We start from the raw sequence: 23,839 nt of genomic DNA on the forward strand, positions 1-23,839 counted from the left end.
CTTTGCATAAAGTACCACTGTGTCGCGCCACTGCCGGTGTAAACGCAGGGTAAAGCCTCGCTCATTCGTGTCTCTAACCACCTTCAGTCAGCTTACAACTGTGTTACTTGATTTTAGATAACCTTTAATACGTTTAGTCACATTAATAATTTAACGTGACTAAACAACTTCCTTCTGACTCGGAGACCTTAACGGATTCCATTACCCACAGTACCGTAGGGGATCACATGACTTCGGACGGACTATCATGCTCCTATCAGCGTTTGCGCTCCCCAGAGCCCAAGTATATGTATCTGCCCGGAGAACCAGTGGGCGTAACGAATGGGCGGAGACACTGTCAATCATTTCTTGCATCGGCCAATCATATAACAGAGATGGACTGTCAATCAAAACGTGCATTGGCCAATCACAAATGTGAATTACCTGTCACTCATTTTATGCATCAGCCAATGGTTTGAAGGAAAGTGCAAAAAGGCGTTACATACTGTTCAGGCACGCGGAAGATGGAAGATGGGAAGTTGCCATAAATATCACCCAATTTCTTATTTCAGATCAATACATTATTATAACTATTGGTTAAGCAGGATGGAGTTCATGCAAACACTGACTGACCATCGCACATAAAAGTATTAGTGAACTGATAGCGCATGTTCTTCCTGACTTTGTGGGTAAATACATGAGCACAGTATAGAAATATGTGCACATATGCAGTTCTGAGTGGTATGTGTCTTTTTCTGAGTGTATACAAACACTGTTTCCACCTAAACTTTGCTTGTTCTCAAAAAGTTATTCCACTTGGTTCCTAATGGAACTGTTTGCTGTGTTTTGTGCTTATGATCATTTCAGGTCTCCGGTCTGCAGAATTTCCCCTTCTCACAACATCCAGATTACACGGTACCGTTTGGCCGCTTCTGCTTAGCGATTTGATCACTTAATCCATTTTCTGTCCAGAACAAGGCTAGAGAGACATTTAATACCTCCCTGCTGAAAAAAGTCATAGAACCCATTAAAAGAGTCTGTTGGTTTCTGGTGGTGTCCAGTAGTCGCTAATGGTCTTTTGTGTTTTCCTGATGGATAAATATCACAGTGTAAAGGATTCCGATCGTTTAATCAGCTGTTCTGGGACTGATTCCATATGCAGGTGATCGTTTCCTAAAGGTCTCTAAAGGCAACCATCAAGCCAATTCCCGTTAGGAAGCAAAACCGTTTTCAGCCTGGCTTTCATGAGTTTCAGTAGCCTGTTTGTTTTTTTCTGCGAATGAACCTGACATTATGTTTTATCGTCGTGGTAGGTTTTATTTTGAAAGTTTCCATATTTAATTACCTCATAATCAGTATGACAGCATTAATATACATTCAGTGTGACTCCTGTTGCCCAACAGTTCGTGTTTCACTGTTTTTCCCCATAAACCCAACAAAAGCCCTGTGGTGTCAGAGCGGCGCTGATGGCTGGCAGTGCAGGTCAGTCTGAGAGTGCAGGTCAGGCTGAGAGTGCAGGTCTCCAGACAGACCCTTAGATTGGCGATTGCAAGAAATGACGGACAGCTCGTTATAATCTGCGGTTGGCCAATGCAAAATGTGATTGACGGCCAAGAGTAGTTATTTAATTGGTTGATGCAAATATGATTGACAGACTCCGCCCCCAGTTCCCTCCCCTTTAGGGCTCCGGTCTGTTTATACCTGTTTTACCTGTGTGTTATGTCATATGATCGAGGCAGGATAGTTTATAAGCCCGCGCTTTAGTGAGGTTCAGTTCGAGGTATTGTTTCGTTTCGAACTTGCTGAGTGTTTTTGTCTGATCTATAGTTTGCCGTGTTTTTGACCTTTGCTTCGTTTACTGGACTCTGCCTTTTTGCCAAACCCCTTTTTGTACTTTTGCTTGTCATTTTGATCACTGGTTTTGACCGTTCTGCCTGTTTTTCGACTTACCGTTTGTCCAGCCCCTTGGTGTTTGTTCGCACGGTGATATGATCATCGCTGTGTTTTGCCTTTGTCGTTTGGATTTGACCCATGCCTGTTTTTTGACCAAGCCTTTGCCGAACTCTATTAAATCAACTTTAGCCCTTTCTCTCCGCGAGTGTCTGGATTCTGTTGACTTGTCACAATTAGGGTCTCCCCTAGTTTAAATAACCTTTGATTCATTGACTGAAGTGCCTGTGCACAACTTGAGAAATGTCATTTTATTGCAATATTTACATGTGCAGTTATTAATTATAATTACTGTGTTGTTTTGTAATTTATATTATTGGCAATTATTTTGAATATTTACTGCAAATCAAACATTTCTCAGGTTTTAAACCTGCTCCAGCGGAAAGCAATCTTCTAAATGAATCTCCTCTTCATGTCAGGTTCATCTTCTAGACCTGGTTAAGTCCAGGGTGAAATCAGAGTGAGACTGAAGCAGTTGAGCAGCTGAAATCCTTAATTTTTCTTATGGGGTATTCTCAAATCTGGACTTGTTGTGAGTTTGATTGTACAGATGTGTCAGAGATTAATTTGATGAAAAACAGAGAAATTTGCAAATTGATGAATATAAACCAGCTTACAGAGGATTTTAACTGCTCTTACAGTCAGAGTAAATATTGTAGGATGTGACTTTTTGTTCTTTTGCATTTTAGATGAAACCATTGATATCACAGTTCATGAGGTGATGGATGGAGGTCGTCTAAAGGAGCTGTACATCGTATCAGCAAATGACATGGGTGGACAGACAGTGGACAATAACTTCAGATCATTCCTCAGAGAGATTTTCTCTGATAAAGTGTTTGATGAGTTTGAGGAAAATCATCCCACTGACCTACAAAAGTTAATGTATGATTTTTCAGGCTGTAAGCGTTATGAAGGAAATGTGTTAGTGTCACTCCCAAATAGCTTACAAATCACAGCAGAGAAAACAAAAAGCATGGAAGATTACTTCAGTGGAATCAGTGGTGCTGACTGGGACAGCGGATCAATAATACTGTATCAGGAAAAGATGAGATCCCTACATGATGACAGTCTCAGAGGAATAGAGCGCCTGATCAGAGAAATACTGAGAAAACCCAACCTGAAGATCAGGTATCTGTTCTTAGTTGGAGGCTTTGCTCTGAGTCCACATGTGAATAAGTCAGTCAGAGAGAAGTTTGGCTCACAGTGTACAGTACTCTGCCCTGTTGATGCTCAGTTCGCTGCTCTGAAAGGAGCTGTTACGTTTAGTGACATAATGTAGAACGTAGTGAAATGGGAATATTGGGAAGATTAGTGTCAATGCCAGACATTAGGAGAGGCTTTAATCGTTCAGTCAGACTGGAGGTCAGGTTTGGACACACTGAGATGAAGGAGACAGCCACAGATATTGAATCTGGTAAGACCAGTTTGATCAAACCCAATAATGAACCCTTTAATGTTGAGACAAAAGAGCATATATATATATATGTCACTTAGTTAAACTGTGTTCTTTATGTCAAATTAAACTAAAATGTGTCTCTCTTTAAATTTATGTGATAAACTGCCATTTTAAAGATGAATAGGCTTCACACTTCAGTGTCTTTCATTTTCCCTGATGGAATGGATCAGTAATGAGCGTTTCCATAGTGATTATTGAATTGTGTTCTGGATGTGTGTATGCTCGCTCACAGACTATCACAGGACACCCAGCAATAAAGGCAGCATGGAGCTTCATAACAGTAAGTTTATACAATAATAAAACACAGAAAGCTCCAATTCCACATGCTGATCCGTTTCACTGACCTACATGAACACACACACTTACCAACTACTCTGGAGACAGATTTTAATCAGGTAAAGAAGATCAAATTTTCAGAATGGATCATCAGTAAAATGGTAGATAAGATGGGGTCAAAGAAATTGTAAAATCTAATATAAATCTGTGTTCATTTACAATTCCTTAGTTACCCAGATATTACTGTTTGTGTAAAATGTAACAATTAGTTTAATGGAATTGTGTGTATTAATCATACCACTACATTAACAATGTTGTGTGGAGATTCATAATGTGCAAACTGATTTTTGAGAGAAATGTTTTAAATATCTATAATAAATTCTTTATTGAGGCCTGAAAGAGTGTCTAGGATCAGGAAATGTACTAAATATAAATATAATGCAAATGATGTAATTAAGAGATCCTGTGTTTCTAAATAACAGATTGAAAAATAAAGATTTGACATCAACTTCTATTTATTTTTACTGCAGGAGTATCTTAATGCATTTACATTGATTTACACCAATGTTGGGTGCAGCAGGATTTTTTGGGAACAGTCTATAATATCTTTTATTGATACTGTATTAACTGAGTATTTATAGTTATGAACAAATAGGTTTTCCAGGGTCTGAAACAATGTTTTTATATAATAAGCACAACCAGCTCAGCGTAAAGGTGGCTCTCCTGCTGCTTCACCCCAAGAAGACTCCAGTAAAACCATGTATAAACCAAAACTAAGAAAAACACAGCAATGAGTACCAACCCTTATAACACCATAACAAAAACATACAAACAGGCATGTATATCTTCAGGTGACAAAGATCCTTTGATCCTCATAAAATGGAGGATCCAAGAGGAACCAAGACTCAAAAGGGGAACCCATCCTCCTCTGGTCGACACCGGATAGCAAACAGTGTTAGAATGAAATATTAGAATACAAAACAGGGAAAACAGATGGAGCAAAGATTAATTAGGTAGTTTGAGTTTATGCAGCAGCAGCAGGAGGGTCAGTTCATGAGGGTGAGGTTTACACAGTGTTGTACAGCGAGAAGCTCAATGGTGGTCCAGCCAGTCCAGAAGGCTGAATCGGTCCACAAGGCTGGCGAGCAGTGGCACCAGATCACGGTAGAAGAAGCAACAGCATCAGACACACAGGATGGGTCTGTAAAGAGTGACTGATCACAGATTACAGGGTTAACAGAGCACCAGAGACTCCAGCAGGTCTAGATATTACAGCCTCACTAAGAGGGAGAGACAGAAGGTAACAGAGTCATGAGGGTCCCTGAGACATCAGCTTTTGGATACAGCTCAACTGTCTATTATTCAGTTTAAGCTTTGTTTGAGCTGCTGTTAAACATGCTAACCTTTGCTGGTCTTTAATAGACACCAAGCAGTTAGCTTATCTATGATGTAGACAGCCACTACTAGTACACAGTCGGAAAAAAAACATGAATGAACATGAAAATTCTCATGTTTGCAGTTGGCCTAGGAATATTCAGGAAAAGAACTAGCAAGCAAATTCCACAGAGTAAATCGGAATACAACATTATGGAGCCTTTAATTAAACATTTATTCATGTATTCATTTATTCATTGAACCATGTTGGCTAATATCCATTTCAATGGACGTGGAGATCCTGACATGACAGTTCAGAGTGAACAACATGACAAAGGATTGTCCCTAGCTGACCAAATGTGAGGCAGGCTAAAGAATTTCTGCAATAACTTGTAATAAATATTATCTATAATAGCCGTGTTCAGCATTGTAGGTTGCACAGAAAGAGCTACACGGGCGATTCCCCATGTGGATATCCAGCGTGTGGGAGGAGGTTTGCCTTGTATAATTTGTTTAACGTGCACGTAACAGGAGCACACCAAGACACGAGGAAAGTGACAGCTTTCAATCATAATGTCTCTGTTCCCTTAAAGTGTTCCCATGAGTTCTGCAGAAAAGAGTTCGAAAATGTAAAACATCTTGTATCTCACCTCAAGAGTCATTTGCAGGGTGGTGTAGATGTAACGTGTCTGTTTGAAACGTGTACAAAGACATTTAAAGTAAAATCTTTTTTCACTTTCCATCTATCCAGATATCATAAACAGCGGGACATAAGACAGTAATCAGCTGCTTATTCCCAAGAAGCCAAAGCTATCGAGTTCATGTTTGGTTCAGCTGAGGGAGAGAGGTTTACAGACAGACAGAATACAGTCATCCTGGAGGAGCCCACACTTGTTACGTCCACACTACAGAGCTACAGTCTAGGGCAATAAAAATTAACTAGATACACTGATGTAAATTTGGAGGAATGATGGGAGTACTGGTGAGTGTGGAGAGATTGGCAGGAGAGGAGGGATATAGCAAAAAAATATTTTATTCAAGACAATGACTACGCACAATTATGTAGGACTTACAAGCACAAACAGACATAAACAAGCGGTACAACACACCAGTATTGGGGCTGAGCTATTCTCTGAGCTAACCTTGAAAATGTGGACAGTGCCAAAGAAATTAACAGAGTAAAACAAACTAACCAAAGCTGTTTGTTTTTAAAATCTAACCTAATTACCAACACACAACGCAAAATTAACTACACTGGGCTAACCTTCCCAGAAATACAGGGGGCAGCACCCGCCCTCTAACCTAGTGTGTCTAGACAGCAGAGTCTCCTTACATGGTGGAACCTCTCGACCAAGACACGTTTTATGCTACTTGCGGCACGTAGCAGAGGTGCGACGATATTCTCCTATCCGCTAGGTGGCCCTGTGTGAAAAATACTGATTTGGCATTGATGGATTGAGGCAGAGGAAAAAATTGTTTATCAGAAAATGAACACACTGGTTGAGGATCTGTTGCTTGAGGAAGAGGAGCTGTTGTGTTTGCTCTTACGTTTTAGAAGAAAACAGAGGAGGAGATTGTCTGTGCAACCAATTAACAGAGGGAGGTGAGAAACTGGAGAATATAATCTTGTAATTGCAATGCGACACATTGGTGATGAAATGCATTTTAAATATTTTGCAAGTACCCACGCCATCCCTGTCAAACTCTCTGAGAGGCTGGCTGTCACACTGAGAATTTTAGCCTCCGGAAGTGTTGCTGCAAGCTATAAACTTGGATCTACCACAGTGTCACTCATAGTTTCTGAGATCTCCAAGGCTCTTTGGGAAGCTCTTTTGTTGCTTTTCCAAGTGGCACTGAGTGGAAAGACATTTCCTGTGAATTTTGGAAGGTTTGGAATTTCCCAAATTGTTTGGGTTGTATTGATGGGAAACATGTCCCTGGCAGGTGAGGACTTTTTCAACTACAAAAGAGCAAACTCCATCATCCTAATGGAAGTATGTGATGCAAATTATCGATTCACCATGGTTGACATTGGAGCCTATGAATGTGAAAGTGTTGGTGGTGTGTTCCAGGAAAGCAAGTTTGGGTCAAATCTGTTACAGGGAACACTTTGCTTACCTCCACCTGCCAACCTACCTGGCTCAAGCATCACTGTGCCACATGTATTTGTTGGAGACACAGCTTTCCCACTGCACTCCAATCTCATGCGGCCCTATCCTGGTAAGTTATTATATTTTATGTATATGTCATAAACATAACTTTTTAGTACAGTTTTCTCATAAAGATATTCAGCATAGTAATTCTAATGACGAAAATACTCAAGAAGAGAGTGTAATGATGTCACGTATTCTCGACACCACGGGTCTCTCAAGCTCTTGTCTTGAGGGCCAGAATCCATCACAGTTTGGTGATTTCCCTGTACAAACCCACATGACTCAACTCACCAGTTAGTGACCAGGTTAAGAAGGTGTGTTTGAATATGGAAACCACTTGAAATTCACTGAATGAACTGTGTGGCCTATCCATCATTTGTCACCAAACTTCATCGACAGCACCAGTGCATCAGGAGACATCCTGGCAGGAGAATGGAGGCGGCAGGTGGCAGGGGATAGTAACTTCTTGGATCCAGGATGGGTCTCTGGTGCAAGGGCATCTCGGGCTGCTATTGCGGCACGAAATGACTTTAAAGCATTTTTTTAGTCACCTCAAGGTCTTGTGCCTTGGCAGGACAGTGTAATCAGGAGAGGTCTCCTAAATTAAAGGAGCTACATGTAATGGTACTTCTCAGATCCAGCCTTGGACACACTATCTGAGCATATTCAAGCTATCACTGCTCTACCACATGTAATGAGTGTAATTTTTTAATTCCACTTTTTTGTTAAACTATGGTTTGTTATAACACTTTCAGCCTTCAGCTGGGTTTGATTTATGTTGGAGAATAGAAAAACTAAAACAAAAAGGATCAGAGTCCATACAAACACTCCTGTACTGTGTCACTACTTAAGTATTGAGGAATACCTTTTTCCCTGTCTGGGCTTGTATTCATGAAGTTCAGTAGATCAGTATTTCTACACTGAGAAACTTTATAGATAGGCCTAGGTGATATTATTGAGAAGTTCCCTTTAAAAGTAAAACTAAATATGGTGCTGTATGTTTTCATTTCAGTCTATTTCAGAGTTGGTTACAAAGGTGTAATCTGAAACACCTGTTCGTGTTTCTTTAGAAATGAAAGAATCACAGTTTCTGGTTTCTGGTTTCTTGGTAGTTTATTTTTAGAACTACTGAACATTTAGGGCATCTTGATCACCAGTTCATAAATTAACATTTTATATGTAGTAACGTAGGGCAAGTGTGTACACAGTCTTAAGTACACCTGTACTAAAACATCTGAGCAACTAATTAAAGCACCTATGGGTTTAAAAAAACCATTTCCCTTACCTTAGTTTCTGTTTTTTAACCTTCATCTACGACTACTCCTCAGTCTGACTTTGATGCTCCTTATACAAGGGCTACAACACTTAAACTGTATAAAATCAGCTGAACAAAATAAAAACACAGAGGTTTAAAACAGTTCCCCATATTTTAACAGTTTTGTGTCTTAACACTGCCTACTCATCAGTCTGATTTTGCTCTTCCTCGTACAGAAGCTGGAACACTTTAAACTTCACTGCAGCTTTCTTCTGTGGTGCAATTTTTGACAGCATGTCAGCAACAACAAGACCAAATCTAACATCCTCATTGTTTTGCTGTGCTAGTTTGTGTCTCTCTTGATTTATGCTCTCAAGCCTCTTGAATATAGCATCTTTAGTAGACTGTCTCCTTTTTGTAGCTTCTGCAAGGCATGGGATTGAAGAGGAACAATTCTGAGCTGGCACAGAGGTGCAGGATTGAGATGACGGAATGGGTGCATGCAGTGGAGATGAATTCAAAGGTGCAGAGGAAGTGGGGCCTCTTTATAGAAAGGAATCTAATGAGGAGGATGCAGACGAGGATGTACTGGTTGTGGCTGGTGGTACAGGAGTAAATTCAGTTGTGGATGGAATGACCATTGTTAATGGTCTTAATACAAGATGCAGGCTGTGCTCAGTTGTTGTCAGCTGACTGGAACTGTCTTGTGTAAAGAGGGTCTGTGTGTCTGTTTCATCTGGCAGCAATTCTGGTACAGCAACCTCAACAAAAGAAAGACATGGGTATCATAAAACAATGTCACATTAATTAGACTGTGTAATTGAAACAGTTTCACATATTGTGAATTTCACATTCTGTGAGGGAGCTTCTAGAGGTATTGAACTCTGATATCTGGTTACTATCAAAAGCTCTGTGAAAAATTCTAACGTTAGCTAATTCAATTTTTCTAGAATTAAGCATTTCACATTAAATCACTCAATGATTTTGTTACATTTCAACCATTAATTTATGCAAAAATACAAATTTTGTAGTTCATCTTACATAGAAAAGTGTTTTCATTTATTATTTGCTCTTCAGAAGTACTACGTATATTTTAAGAAGTCCAGAAAACAACTAAACTAGCCTGTCATTTACTTAGGTAGCTATATTAGCATAAGTAACATTTAAACAGTTTCTATGACATACTGATTAGCTGCTAGCCAAGCTAGCTCCAAAAATCAAAATAGTTACTGACTTACCTCATTTTCAAAGTTCAAATGAGTCCGACAGCCATCCCAGTTCCTTCAGAATTGGTAGTTTTGTCTCCCTCTGCATCCCCTTTTTGACCCTTTATTTCTTTTCCTTTTTTGGCTTTTACAAATCTGTCTGGCAAATTCGACCATGTTTTTCTGCATACTGATTCTTCTTTTCCCGTGTTGACTGCTATTTCCCTCCAAGAATTAACACCCATTCAGTTGTCACGATGGTCCTTCATGAAAGAGTCATAAAGGTGCCTGTATTTCTTCATTTCCGCCACCAGCCTCTCTCTCCATTTTGTGGCTTGGCATCCGCGTCCGCACCGCCACGTAGTTAGAAAAATTTCTGTGTGCGCAACGCGGCGATTGACAGACGCGTGGAGCGTTCGCGCAGGGGCGTGTCTGGATGTGTGAGGTAATTTTAGCCACGCAGACCCTTGCGACCTTCGCGACGCGTCAGATATAAACCAGCCTTGACCCGGTCGGCTGACGTGCAGCTTGTTCGCGCTGTTCTTGAATATAAGGCTCCGCCCCTTTTGCCGCAAGACTGTGCTTGATTGGCCTGCTGGGGGAGGATGAATGACAGCTCACTCCACCTATAAAGAGACAGAGAAAGAGAGTGAGCACACGGGTGGAGGAAGAAAAGAGAGAAAACACGCAGGCATGCTGACACGAAACACTAGAAAAGAGTAGGAAGACCAGAGGACACAGGACAATGTAGGTGGTGATACATACCAGGATGGATACACCGAAAACTTAGCTTTGTTTTGTCTTAGTTTACAAGCAAAATAAGAATCAGAGACAGATCAAACCCCAGGTTCAACTCTGAAATATCTTCATTGCACAATGCAAGAAATACAGCATGGGCCCTCGCTAGAAGAAACGCTGACAGAGACCACTGGCTCACCTTCAGGCAGCTGAGGAATAAATAAACCTCCTACATCAGAAAAGCTAAGGCAGAATTTCACCTCCAGATATTTACAAACTCCTCCAAATTCTGGAGGTAATAAGGTGGGTAAGTGAGGTAACAGTCAGGTAAGTGGGGTAATAAGGAGGGGAAGTGAGGTAACAGTCAGGTAAGTAGGGTATTAAGGCAGGTAAGTGAGGTAACAGTCAGGTAAGTAGGGTAATAAGGCCGGTAAGTGAGGTAACAGTCAGGTAAGTAGGGTAATAAGGCCGGTAAGTGAGGTAACAGGTAAGTGGGGTAATAAGGCAGGGAAGTGAGGTAACAGTCAGGTAAGTAGGGTAATAAGGCGGGTAAGTGAGGTAACAGTCAGGTAAGCGGGGTAATAAGGCAGGTAAGTGAGGTAACAGTCAGGTAAGTGCGGTAATAAGGCAGGTAAGTGAGGTAACAGTCAGGTAAGTAGGGTATTAAGGCAGGTAAGTGAGGTAACAGTCAGGTAAGTAGGGTAATAAGGCCGGTAAGTGAGGTAACAGTCAGGTAAGTAGGGTAATAAGGCCGGTAAGTGAGGTAACAGGTAAGTAGGGTAATAAGGCAGGTAAGTGAGGTAACAGTCAGGTAAGTAGGGTAATAAGGCGGGTAAGTGAGGTAACAGTCAGGTAAGCGGGGTAATAAGGCAGGTAAGTGAGGTGCTAGAATAAACACTGGTCTGTGACTGTGGTATCAGAGGATGGACTGTTGACTGTGATAATATATACCAGTATATTTAGAAGTGCAGTTTAGAATCTGGAGTATTGTTATGTATTTTAACTGTTTATGAGAGAGATGGCTTGTGGGAAGAAGCTCCTCTGTAGCCTGGATGTCCTGATCCTCATCTGGCTGAAGCACCGGCTTGAGGGAAGTGGTGGAATCGGTGGAGTCGTAAGGAAGTTGTGGCTGATTAAATCCTGAGACTCATCGCCTCTCAGTACCAGTGAATCTGGACACAACATGGCGGCCGCGCAGACGCGCCGCCTCAGAGAAACGGACAACGCCGCATCTGTGTGTATCTATGCTGGCACCTCCAGCTCGACTTAAGGTGAAACGGGAAAATGTGGCCGAGAAGCTGCTTTACAGACCCCCAGCAGTTCATACACAATGTTAAACACTTCAGGAGGGAGGGGTCTTTTACTGCACTGGAAATTTAATAAAAAAAGATACTGACTAAACTACATAAAGCGGGTCCTGATGAGGATGTTTAGTGTGTTTGGTCCCTGTTTCGGACTGGCCCTCGCTATCACAGTTTTATTATTTTAATGAGTGACATTAAGATCGCTACTCTGAATATAAATGGGGCGAGAGACGGTGGGAAGAGGGCGATGTTTTATGAGCTGGCGAAACAGAAGCGCGCTGATGTGTTCTTTCTCCAGGAGACGCTGTAGATTGGGCTAAAGAGTGGGAAGGGCTGGTCATTTTAAGTCATAACTCCACTGTTAGTGGTGGAGTTGGTGTTTTATTTTCGAATAATTTTATTCCTCACTCGTACACAGTTGATGAGATTTTACCTGGGAGGCTGCTGAAAGTACAAGCCTGTTATGAGAATGAAAGCTTTGTTTTTATCTGTGTTTATGCTCCCACTGTAGCAGTGGAGAGGATGGTCTTTTTAGACAGGCTGAGTTCTTTTATCTCCAACTGTGGTTTTACTGACTTTAGTCCTGGGTGGGGATTTTAACTGTACTGCAGATAACCTGGATAGGAACCACCTAGAACCACACACTGCTTCCCGCCGGCGTCTGTGTGAACTCTTAGAGGCTCATGACCTGTGTGACATATGGAGAACTTTACATGGTAACCAAAGACAGTACACATGGACGCACTGTAGGGATAATGCCCTCTCATTGGCCAGACTTGATCGGTTTTACAGTTTTAGACATCATTTGTCTGTTTTTACGAAGTGTTTTATTTCTCCTGTTGGTTTCTCTGATCATTGTATGGTTCAGTGTACTGTTAAAAAGTGTAACGTTAAGCCTCAGAGTGCATACTGGCATTTTAATACTGCACTTTTAGATGACTGTGGCATGTGCCCGCCCCCCGGGCCCCGGCGATGACGGCCACGAGAGCTGGCAGGAAGGCTGGGCCCGAACAACCAGCAGCGATGAACCTCAGCCAGGATGGCAGGGAGAGAGCCGTGGAGGGGGCGGAGCGCAAAGCCCGAGCTCCTCCGAGTAACCCGAGTGACGCGAGCGACGGTGGGAGGAGGAGGAAGACGACGACGGCGCCGGCAACGAGAGGCACCAGGGTAAGGAGCGAGTCCCTAGCTCCGCCGCCTGGGCCCCGCCCCCTGTTACGCAGCGAGGCCGCTCCATTACACCTCACGTTCGACCTGGGCGGCTGAGCTGCCAGCTGGGGGCTGTGACGGGGAGGCGGAGCGGACTGAAGAGCTGAAAAGCTGAGGATAAAGGACTGAAAAGTCTAGCCAGCTTAAGCCACTGAAAAGTGGCCAGCATAGTTTGGTTGTTTGAGTTGTGTTTATTTTGTGGTGTGAATAAAAGAAATATGGCTGCTGCGACACTGAACCCTGCCTCCAGTGTCCTCCTTGAGCCCGGGGTAGCACAAGCCATGCTACAATGACGTTAATTTTAAGGAGTCTTTTACTTTTTTTTGGGATGTTTTTAAGTCACAGAAAACATCTTTTAATTCATTACAACAGTGGTGGGATGTAGCAAAGGTACAAATTAAGGTGTTTTGCCAACAGTACACTTTCAATGTCACTAGGGACATAATCAGATCTCTAAAAGCAGAATGTGACGGAAATGGATGCTCCTTCAAAGTTCTTCTTCGGTCTAAAGCGCAAAAACGGACAGAAAAAGTTTCTACATGCTGTGCGGTCTGAATCGGGGGATCTCATTTCTGAGCCTTCTGAAATTCGCCAGCAGACAGTCAGCTTTTTCTCTAAGCTGTTTGAGAGCGAGCAGGCCAGTTCCCAGGAGGTGGAGGAGACGTTCTTCCCACTGCAGGCCGGAATCACACAGCAGTCTGCCACCCTGCTTGATGCTGAGCTCTCCTTGGGAGAGTTGTATGAGGCCCTTCAGGGTATGGAAAACGGCCGGGCACCAGGGATTGATGGTCTCCCTGTGGAATTTTACAAGGCATTTTGGCGTATGTTGGGTCAGGATGTGCTTGAAGTGCTCAAGGTCAGTGTACAGGAAGGAAAACTTCCTCTGAGCTGCAGGAGAGCTGTCCTGACCATTTCTGTCATGTGTTGATTTTGGCATGTTAGAGGATGAAAACAATAGAATTGTGAATTATCTAATGACCTTTGTTGTTTTCAATCCTTCCCAAGGAACATCCTCTCTCTGGGCCTCATCCAGTATGGTGGCAGTCCATATCATCTCAACACTCAACTGTGCTCTTACACAAGTGGCCTCATCCTGATGCTTCTTTCATTACACTGAACATCACTGTCTGAACATCAGCTATGCGTGTGAGCTGGATGCCACGCTGGAGTTCATGCATAGGTATTATTTAAAGCCTTGTCACATTTCTTTGTGTACTAAATGCCTGAGTTGATTTTAGATGAGTAAAATTATGTATACTGTACATTATATTCTACTTATAAATGGAATATATAATGCTTTCCCTTTTATTTACTGTGTTATGTAGCTTTTTGTGTGTGTAAGATTCAAAGCTGAAAGTATCTGCCAGAGGGAGAAACTCTTTCCCACAGAAACCACTTTTCTCAGCTGCCTGAGGGCTGGAGTTCCCCAGCCCTTTTCCTTTGTTACAAGATGATGTAATCCCATAACACAATCCTTATTGCCCACCTACCAGCGAGCTTGGCACGCCCTCACACAATGCAACGCATCTACCGGAGCCCGTGTATTGGCGGAACCGCTCTGGCGCTTAATCAGTCAGAACCAAGTGAGCGAGCTGACTAATCTGAGCATACTGGGCTCATCAGGAAGGAGGGGCTTAAAGACACAGGAGCTCTAACAGGAGCGTTTCAGACAGAGGGTGAGTAGAGATTTACAGTATGAGAAAAATAATGTGTTTCTGGAACACTGAAGCATGTAAATGTATTATAGTGGACCCCAAAATTAAAATTATGAACATTGGAAATTAGCATAACAGGTCCTCTTTAAATTCAGCCTGCTTGTGTACGCAGATCCAAAAGTAATTTCAAATTTATTGTCTTAAAGTTGATTTTTTAACAGATGCATTTTCCTCATATCTCTGACAAAGAAGACCAACACTGAGAAAAACCAGAGGAAGAAGCGATGGGCTGTGAATCTGACAGTTCTCTCACTCATCACGGATTTAACTCTGAAAGGACAGATCGGTAACATTAGCAGTGTGATATCAGTAATGTTAGTGTTCAGGCATTATGGACAGCTGATCATTATCTGGCTCAGGTATGTTAGGAGTGCTGCTGGGGTTCAGACCTCTGTATTACTCTGTTGGTCAGTTTTTCTTTTTAGTCCATATGAATTTGTCTTAAAATTGTTTCCCCTCATTTATAATTGTTCATAGTACTATATTGCTAATAACTTTAGCATAACTTACATACGGAATAACAGCAGACCTTAAAATCAGATTCATTGGTCAGAACTGTGTATTTATTGCAGTATGTTTCAAATTTCTACACAAAGTCAGTTAACATGTTTTTCTCTGTCTGTAGAACATATCAAGTGTGATGACGCTGTTGTACTGTGCATATACACAGCTGTAAAAACAATAAACAATAACTGTAATCTATATGTTTTGAAAGCTAAGTGGGTGCTTTTTCATGGGCTGTGCTTTGGATTGCAGAGTAAATTATTTGAATATAGAAGTATTCTGAATTTTTAACAGATTAACAAGGAAATACAAAACTGTAAAATAGTGATTTTCCATACCCCTTTAAATTACATTACTGTAATGTATGCATACTTATTATTGTTCTTGTTCTCCTTCTTATTTTAAAAGTTGATAAAATGATACCTTCATTAAAAAATGAAGCAACTGTAAAATAGTCATTGTAAAGAAATATATTTTTAATACATTTTTACCACGTTTTAAAACATGAAGGGTTAATTACTATAAAAAGGTATTTAAAAGAACTGAATTAAATTTTTAAATTTTGCAGCAACGCTGTATTACAAAATAGTTGCATAAGAGTCTTCCCTCATACTACCACCATGTTGAAGGCATGGTCTGAACTCACAAATACATTTTCACTGATTCCATAAGCTTTTCTAAAGCAACAGAAACATTTAAAGGCAAATTCCACATTTTTGTACACTTGATTCTGTCCTTGCGATGTAAACAAAGTCATTTAGTGGTTTCATATAAAATAGCTTATTGTAGAGAAAGTTACAGACTGGGAACCATGTGCCTATTATTATTATTATTATTATTACTTTTGTTGTTAAATTTGTTCTGATATGTATAAATGTATGTACTAATGTATGTAATGTTTGTATGTTTATAAAATAATATACAATATATATATTAAAATAAAAGACACTATTATGCATCCTACATAGAACAAAAAAATTAAATAATGAAAAAAAATTAATTACTAGAATTTTTGCTATAAATAATGTTACGTTTTAAAAATCCCTTAAAAATATTTAAAAGTAAAAGATTTATTTAAAAAATGTGGGTAAAATTTAAAAATACGTATTATGCATCCTACATCTTGAGACGTCTTGAGATGTTATTATTGCCAAGACATCTTACGATCCGTGTCTATAGACACGTCTTAAAGACATGTCTTCATTTCTTAAGACATGCCTCAAGATGTCCTAAGACGTCTTCATAATGTGTCTTAAGACATGTCTTAAGACGTCCCAAGACATGGTAATGGCTGGATATGTAAGTTATCAGTGTGGAAGTCCTTCAGGTCGGTGTCTGAAGGGCAGGAGGTGGGTGTTCTGAAACTGTTCCGAGTTCTAGTGGCGTCACGCATTAGAGTTGAGTTTGTTTTTTATCAAAGTACTCATAACATTTCCTGTTTTGAGGAAAAGTGGTGTGCTGGTGAAAGTATTGTATCTGTCAGTGATCTGGGTGTGATATCATCTCATTGTGAAATTTATTAATATAACTATTATAATCATTATTAATATAACTGTTAGCTCTTTATTGTAGGATGTAAAATCCTTTAATTATTAATGCTTCAATAAAAGGGGGGTTAAAATTCTCCCTCTCTCCCTCTCTCTCTCTCTCTCTCTCTCCCTCTCTCTCTCTCTCGCTCTCTCTCTCTCTCTCTCTCTGTCTCTCTCTCTCTCTCCCTCTCTCTCTCTCACTTTCTCTCTCTCTCTCTCTCTCTGTCTCTCTCTCTCTCTGTGTAGAGGGTCATGAGCAGTTTAAGGCTGGTGATGTGATTTAATCATGCTGGTGGTGCTGCTCGATACAGGCACGCTGATGGCCCAGACCTTCCAGGGCGTCACTGTCAGGACAGGTACGGTCATATCCTTTCCAGCACTCATGGTCACTCTGTCCACTCACATTTTGTCTTGGTTGGGATAAAATCTCAGAATCATGGCTGGTTCCTTTAGAGATCAGAGCGTGGATCAGTGACATACATGTACACATACGCAACATAACTTAATGCTGATACACACACGTTTATATGCATAATCCTGATTGAGTCCAACTCCAAGACTCCATTATGACGTGTAACTCCTCTCAGGACTAAGGATAAAGTGACCCCTGCCTTATTACACTGAGAGTAAATGTTCCTTGTTGTTTTATATTGTTGTACTAGGTCAGTGTCTCTGAGCAGTGGACAGCTGTTTGCTGGTGTTCTGTGTGATGGAGGCTGTGTTTAAGATCCTGGTGCGGGGACGTACATACTTCAGGAACCCCTGGAATGATTTGGGTGAGCTGACCAACCTCTGATGAGAGCAGTCACTGTGGTCTTATGATGGCAGCCTCTTCCTGCAAGTTTACGCTTATGTTTATATGTTGGAATGCCAGAATGTGTTTAATAGCTCTTTTTCTTGTTTCTCTCAGATTTCTTTATTGTGCTCATGAGTTTGGTGGACTTTACGCTGTCGCTGGTGCAGTCAGCAGGAGGCTTTAGCAGTAGACTTTGAAAGGAGCCCGAGCATTCAGAGCTTTACGTCTGCTCAAAGCCATCCGGTAAGGAAAACTACACACCCCTTGCATTGATGTGAAATGATCTTGCTGAGACTTAAAGGAACTGCAGCAAGACTCTATGGGGCCAAACAGACTATCGTATGGGGCAACACTATAAAATCACAGGCCTGTTGTCTGCATGCTTGTAGCGAGGAATGGTATGGGCTGTTTTTCAAGTATTTGTTTTGGACTTTAAGGTTTGAAAGACATGCAGACAAGCACAGCTGATTGGGCCAGCCCCAAAGAATCTCTGACCTCTTTTTAATTTTTATGCAGTCAAAACAACAAAAGAAGAGAGGTGAAACCCCACACCTGTAAAGAAGGACTGTGTGCTGTGTGAACATTACATGTAATGAATTTTTAAGCCAGTGAACATGAATATGGTGCTGCATCTGTACGGCTCTTATTGGCTTTCGTATTTGTAAAAGTAGACCAGTCTAATGGACCGGACCTGCATGTGTCCATGTTTTTTAATGTATAATAATAACTCGAGGACTCTCTCTTTTTTCTGCTAGCTTCTTCAAGGGTCTCCAGGCCATCCTTTTAACCTGCCTTCAGTCTTTGCGGTCCATGAGCTCCATCATCATCCTCATGTTCCTGTTCCTGTTTATTTTTGCTATGATATTCCGGGAGACGTTTAAGGAGTCAGACATGGAACAATTCGGGAGCATATTCAGGACCATCTTCACCCTCTTTCTGATTCTCACGCTGGATGACTGGTCCCTCATCTATATGACAGGCAGAGACAACGGTAAGGGGTCATCTCTTCTTGGGCATCACCATATCATGTGAAAAGCACTCATGAAAGTCATAGCTTTCATTGAAAGTTGTGAATTTAGCCAATTTGAGCAAAATCTTTGACCTCACAACGATTTGACTGGATTACGATTCACTAAATCTTGAATGTCACGCTGGTTCGAATAAATTGAATTGATAAGATTCAGTATTTTTAAAAGAAATTCACTGAATACTCAAATGCGACTGGGGGAGCTATTTATTTATAAAGTAAGCAGATATAGATAAAAGAACCAGTGCACTAATTCTTTTCTGGGGGAGTGGCGAGGGGAGGTGGCGTCTGAAAATAGCCACACAATATTATTTCAGCCAAATGACCATATTCAGATAGATGCATAGTGATGTCTGTCTAAGGATCTAAAGTAGCTGAGTTTTTAGCTTTTCTGGTAACTGTGATTTTCTGTCCAGCTGGAAATCTGACCTTTTTTTCTTCTCCATGTTTTTCCCAACCAACAGGGGCACCTCACATCGTTTACTTCCTCTGTCTGTACATCTTTAATCAATGTCTGTTCTGTGAGCCACATATGGGCAGCAAAATGTCTTTCAGGTTTCCATCACAAGCCTGACTGCCTGGACCGATCACTAGGCAGTGACTGCTAACCTAATCTAATTTAATCACTTGTTCTTAATGTTTTGTCTTCCTAGTCTCTTCGTTGCAGTGTTAGTGGACAACTTCCGGCTGAGCATCTGCAAAAAGAGGCATTTCAAGAGTCAAAAGGTACAGAGAGTTAAAACACCTGCAGTGGAGAATAATCAAGCATGTGGAATGTTTCTGTGTATAACTAAGCTCTTATTTTAGTCCCCAGAATTGAACGAAGGTGAAGTTCAGTCCACCGAGAAGGCAGTAGAAGGTAAGTGTGTAACAGAATCTCCAAATATAACATCTTTTTAAATTGTATCCTAAGCCTTCACTGATAACCTGGAGAATGTCTTTTTTGCGAGTGTCCACTTGGTTCCACTTCATAGGTTCAGCTCTGTGTTCCTTCAACAGCAGGCATGTTTTCATAGAGCCGTCTCCAGTGTGCTTTGATCTTTGGAATCAGTTACCAAATGTAGCTCTTTACGGAACCCAGTATCACAAGAAGGGAGAACAGTCTATGAAGCAAAGCCTTTAAAGTAGATAGTTAATGTATTTCCAGTTTTGTGGAAGGTGTATAAATGAACCGTCAGTACAGCAGCGCGTGGGGCAAACCTCAAATCTGTGATCTTTTAAACTCCTCTTCTTGAATTCACACGTTCTGTATTTGTTGTTTGGATCTCTCTCACTTCAACAGTCCTGGAGATGAGCCGGTCTGAGATAGAGGAGGAACTATACAAGGAGGCTCTCAGACAGGTTTCTAGTGAAAGCAGACACAGCAAGAGGTGAGAGAGACGACTTCACAAATAATTTTATGTGGCTCCGACAAGCATGTCAGTGTAGGATCAGTATAGACTCAAAAAGAATATGAAAAAAAATTCTCTAAAGGGTTTTTATTGTTTACATTTGTAGGAAGATCGAATTGATAACCAGACATCTGCAGTTACTGGCCGCCATGGACCAGCACATGCAGAAATACAGGTCACAAGCTTGTTTGCTGGACAATCTTGTGGAAACCTTCTTTACGGTGAGGAGCTTTTCTACATACATGCCATTATGATCAGCTCGACTACCAAAAAGATTGGTTGCTGGTTTTAAACACTGTTAAAGTTCTTTAACAGTCAGAGTTCAGTCTGCAGCTTCAGTACACAAACATTATTCAGCTGGATATGAACTGTACTCGTCTTTACTGCTCACATAGAAGCTACTGACACAGTTATTGTTGTTTCTGGACCGGGATGAGGAGACCAACAGTGACAGGGTTGAGTAACATCAGACGTGCAGACCTCCAGCTTCCACCAGCCCATTCCAGTTCAGAGCAACGTCCACCAAACATCACACACACAAGCAAGAACGTCTCCATCACCAATAAAGCCTAAAGCAGAAGACAGCAGTGTGATTCATGCTGAACAGTGAGTGGTTGTGTGTTGGTCTTTATACTAAACTAGACTTCAGTGAACACATCCACATATGCAGACATCAGGAAAGAGGGCTGGACTTTGTGGTAGGAGACGCTCATTCTTTGGTGGTGATGCTTGTGCTTTAGTGAGATAAACAAACAAAGACACAACAGAAGAGAAGCTGTTGTTCGGGTAACTGACCGCACCTGAGGGCAACAATATAGAAGGAAAACAAAATCAAATCATTAGAAAAAATCTAACAAGAATTAGAACTGCTGATATTTGAAACAGCAAACAGGACAAAACTGTTGGGTTTATTTTCACAATTATATTTTGTTTATATTTTAAGGTTCCTACCTTTAGTCTTACATTCAAGTGTGAAACTGCTGCTCAGTTCAAATACAACCCCATTTCCAAAAAAGTAGGGATGCTGTGCAAAATGTAAATCAAAACAAAATGCAGTGATGTGCAAATCATTTAAACCCTATATGTAATTAAGGCATAATGTAAGTAAAAGTCCTTAATAGGTTTAAAACTTTGATTTTGAATCAGTTCAAGTCAACTCAAGGCAGCTTTACAGACAAATCCAGGTCCGAGGCCCCATGAGCGTCGCCCATGGCAACAGTGGCAAGGAAAAACTCTCTAAGAGCAAGAGGAAGAAACCTTGTGAGGAACCAAGACTCAGAAGGAGAACCCATCCTCCTCTGGTCGACACCGGATAGCAAACAGCTTTAGTATAAGATACTATAATACAAAACGGTGCAGTAGTCCAGCCTGGTGGTTATAAATGCATGCACAAGTTTTGCTGCATCGTTTAGGGCTAGAATATTATGTAGTTTCATGATGTTACGCAAGTGAAAGAATGCGATTCTAACAACGTTGCAAACGTGTATCAAAAGAGAGACTGGAATCCAGTGGTGGACGAAGTACACAAATCCTATACCTGAGTTAAAGTAGAGACACCCAAGGTAAAATATTACTCCAGTAAAAGTTCCTCCCTTCAGACCTCCACTTGAGTAAAAGTACAAAAGTATTTGCCTTCAAATGTACTTAAGTATCAGAACTGAAAGTACTAAAAGATTAATTATGGCTCTGATGTCCTGTTATCATATTTGTAACAAGACTCACTTCTTTAACTCATTTTGTGAAAATACTCCAGTGTCTCTCTTGGTAAACCAGTCTTTTAATAGAAGGTCATTAATTAGTGACGCTGATGTCTATTAAAATTATCATAAACGCAAAACACTGAAGGCAAACAGTTTCCATCAGGTAGAACTGAGTGGCTCTGAAATCACTTTTTACAAACAAGCAAAGTTTCAGTTTAAGATTTATTTGCAACTTGGTTTAAATAAAAATTAGTTTAAATTTAAACAAGTTTACGTTTAATAAAAACTTTAAACTCAGATTCACAAATGAGTTTCCTTTACTAAACTGCATCTGTAGGTCTCTGTTCATAAACATAAACTAGACAAACCAGATTCACTATAAAATGAAATGTGTTTGTATAAATTCAGAAAAAAGAAACATGCCAGTCACAACTGCATATGTGTTCATATTTCTATATTGTGGTCTATTTATGCAAAGTTAGGTTAGTTCATCATTTATGCTGAATAGACTCTCCCAAAATTTGACGCTGCTGCACTGATGTTGAACCGTGTGCTGCACTGGGTCGGTATGACCAACAGGTCAAAACAAGCTCAAAACAAAGTGCGCTGTGCCCTGATTGGTGTTCTTGCTTTGTGCTTCTTTTATTTTGACATGTTGCGCTTTTATACACATATAAACCAAAAGGAATGACAGATTTCTCAGAATGTAGCAGAGTAAAAAGTGAGATATTTGACTCTGAAATGTAGTGGAGTGAAAGTAAAAAGTCACCAAAATGGAAAAACTTCAGTAAAGTACAGATACAGGAAAAACTACTTAAGTACAGTAACGAATTACATTTACTTAGTTACTGTCCACCACTGCTGGAATCGAAGATGACACCTAGATGTTTCACAGTAGTGCTTGGAATGACCGTATGGTCATCTAAATTTAGTTCAAAATTGGAAAGTTGAGATCACTCTGCTTTGGGTCCAAGTAGTAGGCAGTGGTGGACGACGTACACAAATCATGTACTTGAGTTAAAGTAGAGACACCCAAGGTAAAATATTACTCCAGTAAAAGTAGAAGTTCCTCCCTTTAGACCTCCACTTGAGTAAAAGTACAAAAGTATTTGTTATCAAAGGAAAAGTACTAAAAGATGAATTATGGCTCTGATGTCCTATTATCATTTTTGTAACAAGACTCGCTTCATTAACTCATTTTAGGTGAAAATACTCCAGTGTCTCTCTTGGTAAACCAGTCTTTTAATAGAATGTCATTAATTAGTGACGCTGATGTCTATTAAAATTATCATCAGCACAAAACACTGAAGGCAAACAGTTTCCATCAGGTAGTGGAGTGAAAGTAAAAAGTCGCCTAAAATGGAAATACTTCAGTAAAGTACAGATACACAAAAAAACTACTTAAGTACACCAACAAATTACATTTACTTCATTACTGTCCACCACTGGTAGTAGCACCTCAGTTTTGTTAGGATTAAGGAGAAGGAAATTGTTGGTCATCCAGCTTTTGAGATTTTTAGCACATTCTTTAAGATAATTTCAATTTAGAGCCTCATTTGGTTTACCAGATATGTAAAGTTGTGTGTCATCCGCATAGCAGTGAAAACTAACACCGAATCTGCAAATTAGGTTACCAAGAGGTTGCATGTACAGACCGAAAAGCAGTTGCCCGAGCACAGATCCTTGGGGGACACCATATTGTACTAGCGTGTGATCAGAGTGTTTATTGTTAACACTGACAAATTGATAATGGTCTGTCAGATAAGATCAGAACCATGACAGAGCTGGTCCTTTAATACCAACCAGGTTTTCCAGCCTATCAAGTATCGAATGCTGCGCTGAGATCTAGAAGGACTAGTATGCAAATATGGCCGCTATCAAGAGGCACAAGGAGATCATTTACTACTCTAGTTAATGCTGGTTCAGTACTGTGAAAGGGTCTAAATTAATGTTGTTGTAGAGGAGCTAATCAGTGTGACTAATTCATTTGTTTGGTTAAGACTAAAAGATAGCAACTGGACTTTTGGTCTGGCAGGGCACTCATCATGTTGTGGTAATAGATCTATAGGCGGATTTTGGATTTGTAGTCTATTTTTTATTTTATCATTGAAGAATCTGCTAAAATCATTGCTGCTATATGTTGTTTGAATATCCTCTGTTTTATGCTGTTTTTCCATTCAATTCAGAAATAGTTTTCATATGCACCATTTACGTTCCAGTTCTACAAGCTGTTAGTTTTAGCATGCGTGTACGGTCTTGTACCATGGTGAAGCTTTTTTCT

General features: G+C 40.6%; 1 protein-coding gene and 2 long non-coding RNA genes across 3 annotated transcripts in view; all 3 read left to right on the plus strand.

The window, feature by feature from the left end:
• LOC118802359 (heat shock 70 kDa protein 12B-like) overlaps positions 1-3,642 on the plus strand; it is a 40,854-nt gene extending 37,212 nt beyond the window's left edge. Inside the window, exons 16-18 of the mRNA XM_036562877.1 lie at positions 847-894; positions 2,619-2,811; positions 3,618-3,642. Coding sequence (XP_036418770.1) covers positions 847-894; positions 2,619-2,811; positions 3,618-3,642 — 266 coding nt within the window. The remainder of the gene's footprint in view (positions 1-846; positions 895-2,618; positions 2,812-3,617) is intronic.
• A 13,678-nt stretch (positions 3,643-17,320) lies between these two features.
• Positions 17,321-18,387, plus strand: LOC118802361. The gene is made up of 3 exons (XR_005006656.1): positions 17,321-17,420; positions 17,555-17,683; positions 18,196-18,387. It is a non-coding gene; the product is annotated as an uncharacterized LOC118802361 (long non-coding RNA).
• Positions 18,388-19,277: 890 nt separating this feature from the next.
• LOC118802362 lies at positions 19,278-20,073 on the plus strand. The gene is made up of 3 exons (XR_005006657.1): positions 19,278-19,326; positions 19,750-19,837; positions 19,965-20,073. It is a non-coding gene; the product is annotated as an uncharacterized LOC118802362 (long non-coding RNA).
• The last annotated feature ends 3,766 nt before the right edge of the window (positions 20,074-23,839 follow it).

The sequence above is a fragment of the Colossoma macropomum genome, unplaced genomic scaffold (assembly GCF_904425465.1).
Source record: "Colossoma macropomum unplaced genomic scaffold, Colossoma_macropomum, whole genome shotgun sequence".
Taxonomy (NCBI): domain Eukaryota; kingdom Metazoa; phylum Chordata; class Actinopteri; order Characiformes; family Serrasalmidae; genus Colossoma; species Colossoma macropomum.